At 41.9% G+C, this 5,151-nt stretch overlaps 1 protein-coding gene across 1 annotated transcript in view; it reads right to left on the reverse strand.

Annotated features, from left to right (window-relative positions):
* Positions 1-5,151, reverse strand: part of nat10 (N-acetyltransferase 10 (GCN5-related)) — a 19,285-nt gene that overhangs the window by 5,934 nt on the left and 8,200 nt on the right. Inside the window, exons 9-15 of the mRNA XM_015403848.1 lie at positions 4,805-4,938; positions 4,633-4,726; positions 4,444-4,542; positions 4,222-4,358; positions 1,626-1,750; positions 1,287-1,542; positions 903-909 (exon numbers count right to left, since the gene is read on the reverse strand). Coding sequence (XP_015259334.1) covers positions 903-909; positions 1,287-1,542; positions 1,626-1,750; positions 4,222-4,358; positions 4,444-4,542; positions 4,633-4,726; positions 4,805-4,938 — 852 coding nt within the window. The remainder of the gene's footprint in view (positions 1-902; positions 910-1,286; positions 1,543-1,625; positions 1,751-4,221; positions 4,359-4,443; positions 4,543-4,632; positions 4,727-4,804; positions 4,939-5,151) is intronic.

Here is a 5,151-nt window from a genome sequence, read left to right on the forward strand (position 1 = left end):
GTTGCATAACCATTATGTTGTTTTCTTTTCCTGAATAAGTACATTAAAGTGTTCAGATGATAAACTGTTTGGTAGAACAGTCGTTCTTTCATTCTTACTATTATTTTGAATCTCTGCTGCTTAAAACTGATTTTGGGTATGAAAATGCTGTTTTTTTTTTTTTGGTGTGGAGAAAATTAGTAAATAAAAAGGGGCGTCGGCGCGCGGCTGGACAGGAGAGGAAGACACTGTAGGATCTGTACAGCAGATTTTGTTTTGGTTGAATGTCAAAAACTTTTAAAAAATAAAAGAGGATAAAACAGCAATTAAAGTTGATGCCAGCATCGCAGAACGGGCATTTAAAAACCTGATCGGAGTTTGCACCCAGAGGACGCCGCCCGGTGCAAGAAGACGTCGCCAAGGGGAAAGAAAGACGCTACCGGTGAGATCTGGACTTTTTTTCTATTTATGGGGAATTTTCGTAGTACCATTTTTTAAATCTCATCTTGTTTTTGGGGGTTTGACGTTTGTTTTGTTTTTAATTTTGGAATGAGACTTTGGACTTAAACACTTCCAGGACTTTGCTTTGAGTTCGGAGGATATGGAACTCCTTTGTGGGAATTATTATAAAAAAATAATTTAAAAAAAAGGGCAATTTTGGACTTTTAGTTATTAGGGTTTTTTTGGGGCTGTTTGCTGATATAAACGGAGTGTTTTCACTGCAAAAACGATCTAGAAATAAGAAAAAAAATGTGTATTTACCCTTAATTTGAGAAGGTAAATAAGATGATTTGCCAATGAAATTAGTATCTTTAGTCTTAAAATAAGATAATTAGAAAATATGAACTTGAAATAAGACAATACAATAGTTTTTTTCTTATTTTAAATGTAAATTGCCTTGTTCCATTGGCAAAGTGTCTCACTTTCATCCTCAATTCGAGAAAAAACGCACTTATTTTAAGAGAATAAAGACTTACTTAGATTTCAATTTTTTGCAGTGTTGAGTCTAAGGATTTTTTGTTATTGATGTTTATACCGAATTACTATTGAATGAACTATTGATTCTTTGTAAGAAATTTGTTGATTTAGCAACAATGATTTATTTTTAAAAAATACTACAAAGTGGTTGGATTGTTTAACTTTCATATCAAACTCATATTTTAACATATTTGACCAGAATCCCCATTAAGATTATTGTGAGTTCTGCTTTTAATCATGTCAGAATTTTAAATGGCTCATTCTGAGGCGGTAGACATTTTTAAATTGCTTTAAAGCATAAAATTTAGAACACATGACATTTTTAAAACATTTCTAAGTGAAAATACAAGATTATATTTTTCAGGATTGATGTAAAAGACATTTTATGAATTGAACTATTTAGCAAAACACTTAAAAGAAAAAATAAAGGATACAGTTCACAGGCCTGTGGCAGCGGGCAGCCAGAAATGAGTCTGGGAATGTTGAGACAATCGAGACAGAGGAGTTCATTTAACCACCTCTCCACCGGATCACCAGGGGCGTAACGAATGGACTCGTGGAGGGAAACCTCGTGCAGAGTGCGAGCTGAGCACAGAGACGTGACAACAGGAGCTGGTTAGATCAAAGAGAGATATTCATTCTGCTGTGGAGGGGGCGGGGCTAAAAACCTGCTGCCAGTCTTGCTGTGTTGGTGCTCCGGTTCTCTGCTGACAGGTTCTGCTGACTCTCTGCACTCTGCTGCCTCAGCTGCTGGATCAGCTTTAGAGAAAGAGAGCGTCCGGTGCCTTCATACCTGCAGAGGCAAACAGAAAATGGACCAACTCAGTGCCGTCCATCCGTACATCAACATTTTAGGGACCTGTCCCACCTCGCCAATTTATCCAGCGCATGCCTGGCGTCCCAGAATCTTCTAAAACGCTGGCATACGCTGAACTTTCTATGCATTTTATCACTTTTGGGTGTATGCATAGAGTATGTGTAATGAGTCCAGAACTTATGGACTTATGACAGCCTTCATAATTCCAATAATATTATGCACAAACATAATTTCATGGGCATTACAAAGCTGCTCCCTGAGACGCCTGGTCTGCATATAAAGATGTCTTTAATCACGGTTTTGACCTACCGTATTTTCACAACCATAAGGCGCACCGTACTAAAAGGCGCACTCTCAGTTATGTGTGCCATTACTGTATTTAACACACACATAAGGCGCACTGGACTACTACCTCTACTGCGTATTTAAAAATAGAGCGGGAACAAAACTGAGTATGATTGTGCTTTATTCATGTATTTATTAATCAAACCTGGGAGCTGGCAGAGAGACAGACACATCACTGATGATACAGAGCGCTGTGATCACTCCTCTGAAAGTTTATTGACGCATAAATTAACTTAAAATGCAGAAATCTGCCAGCAGAATATGTTCGCTTTTATTATCCTGGTGTCTGCAGTTTAGATTGTACCAGTTAGTTCTGATGCGCGGCTGAAGCAGCTTTGCTGCTCTGGCTGCAAAAGTTTGTCTGATGTGCGTTGGGTGGAGCTTCACTATCCTTTATTTGCCTTGCAGCTATATTTGCAGTCTAGCAGCAAAACTTCAATTTTTCCATCTCGAGCAGCAGCAGCGCGTTGGCGGCGCGTCAGATGCTTAAACGCTCCCGACGCGCTGCGGGGCCTTTTGCGGCGCCTATACGCGCGTCAACCATTGACTTTGCATGTAAACTCGCTGCACCTGCTGCATCCGGTTCACACCAATGTCGAGCGGTTGAATAACAGCGAGCACAGCATTCATTTGTTTCACCATGTTTTTCACATCGGCTGTGAGATGGGCACGCATGGAGTCACAGATTAACAGCGATGGTGATGCGTGGAAAAAAACATCTGGTCTTCTTACATTCACCTCCCTCAGCCACGCTTTCATCATCTCCTCAATGAGGAGATGAGGAGTTCTGCATAAAGCACATACCTGTTCTTTTATACACAATCCATGCCCACACTTCCCCCTTTAACGTTCTCATGGTGGTCTCAAATGTCCGCAGTAAGAACACACATAGGGCGCGCCGCACATTTTGAGGGGAAAAAAAAAGACATTTATATGCGCCTTTTAGTTGTGAAAATACGGTATTTCCTTTTAACCGAAAAAAGAAACTAAGAAGGTTTTTTGTGGCTGCAGATTCATCCTCATGTCTGCTAGGAAGTGTGTTGGTGGTGGGCGTGAACGCAGGGAGGATCCATCAGCCTCACCTTCTGGCTCACCCTATGATGGGGATGAAGTCTGGAGGAGAACTGACGGTTTCCTCCTGTGAACCCCCTTTATACCAAAACGCTGCCAATACGCCATTATACAGTAGCTGGAAGTTAGAAACACGTTCAGCGCTCGTCTGTAAAGGGCTGGTTATCCTCCTGCAGCAGTGTGTTGCAGGTATGACGCAGATATTTTTGATGTATGCTCAATATTGAAGGTGATCTGAGCTATGTTATTCTACGCCGCTTGTGGGTCTAGATACGCCTGAGGCGGTGAGGAAGTGGGGGCAAGTTTGTGCGACAATGGAGGGACATGAGGGCAAAAATCAATTTTAACAAGTCATTTTCCACAATGGCGGTCATACAAACCAAACAAACCAGTAAGGTACTAAACAGGAAATACGCATCATGTAGAGCGGACGTAAATTTGAACAATCAGAGGCCTCCTGTCTGCAGCACTGTCTGTTTCTGATCAAAAAACAGCCTTTACTCGTCAGATAAGTTGTTCAGTTACACAGAAGTTATGCACAAGTTACTCAGAGGTTTTGGATAATCTGGACGCCACGACTTATAAGTAACTTACACTTAACGAATTTAAACGATCAGATAACTTACCAGTAACTTATGCCACATGTATGGCATACGCTCAAAATGCTCCAAATTTCTCGACATACCTGCCATATATTGACGTGTGCCAGAGTGTTTCAGCGTACTACAGCGAGCTCATAACTTATACTAAACGTACCCATAACTTATCCATCATATGGCAGCGTTTTTGTCAGACTTTTCGTATGTCAGACATGCGCTTGTCTAAATGGTCAAGGTGTGACAGAGGCTTTAAAAACAGCGTCTTTAGGCCTAAACTACGCAGCTGTGGAGACCTGGCGTTGGCTCGTCAGAAAAAATCTTCAGGAAGTTTCTCCCAGTTTGTAATGGAAATCAAAAGACTAAATTCTCTCATATATTCTCTGGGTTTTTGAGCTTCAGCAGCAGTTTGAGATAAACGATGTTCTTACGGACCCGTTGATGGTGGAGGCCATGAACACCAGGTAAGGTCCCAGAAGGTTCTTAACAAGAGGAAGAGGAATGGCTGCAGCCTCGTCGATGACCAGCAGCTCCGCCTGGCCCAGTTTCACTGCATCCCCAGGATGGATGTACTGATGGGACAAACGCAGGAAGATGTATTTCAGCCCTCCGTCGTAACAACATCTAATTAAGACGAGGACACTGGGTTTAAGTTACCTGAATCGTCTGCCGATGCTCTTTGAAGATGTTCACTCGCACTACTGCCTTGTTGAATTCAGGATTTAGAGACTGAATGATCTCATAGTCAAGATGTTCCTGCAAATTTAAAACCGAGGTTTTATATCTTCTCTGCAATATTTGGGGATTTATTACCATATAGGGGAGGAAGATGCAGGTGGAACCTACCTGATACTGCAGAGCATCAAAGCCTTTAAAGATGAACTCGAACATGGTGTGGAGGTTGTCGGGGCTCGGGGACGTTACAAAGATGTTGGAGTAGCTGGATTTAAAAAGCAAAGCATGCATCAGAGATAATACAGCCAATTAAATGTGTATCTGTGACTAATTTTATCTGTACCCGAAAGCCACAGCGCCTGCAACAGCCAGGCCCATCGCAGCAGATTTCCCTCGACCTCGGGCGGCGGTGAGAGCAACGGTGCTCCTCAGGGTCTTCTCTGAAACGGCTTCAATAAACTTCAGCACAGCCTTCGCCTTCAAGAGTCACAGAGTAAAAATATAAGGTCTAAGTTTTTCTTATCACTCAGCATGTGCACCCTGAACCATTAGGGCCTTTAGATCCTCTTAACATCTGATTATGCCACGCATCTGCAAAGGGACTCTTTGCACAACCCCTGGCAAAAATTCTATTAAATTCAGTTTCTTTCTATAGCTCCAATTCACATCATGTCATCTCAGGTCACTTTC

The sequence above is a fragment of the Cyprinodon variegatus genome, unplaced genomic scaffold (genome assembly GCF_000732505.1).
Source record: "Cyprinodon variegatus isolate N-32 unplaced genomic scaffold, C_variegatus-1.0 Scaffold1580, whole genome shotgun sequence".
Lineage (NCBI taxonomy): Eukaryota > Metazoa > Chordata > Actinopteri > Cyprinodontiformes > Cyprinodontidae > Cyprinodon > Cyprinodon variegatus.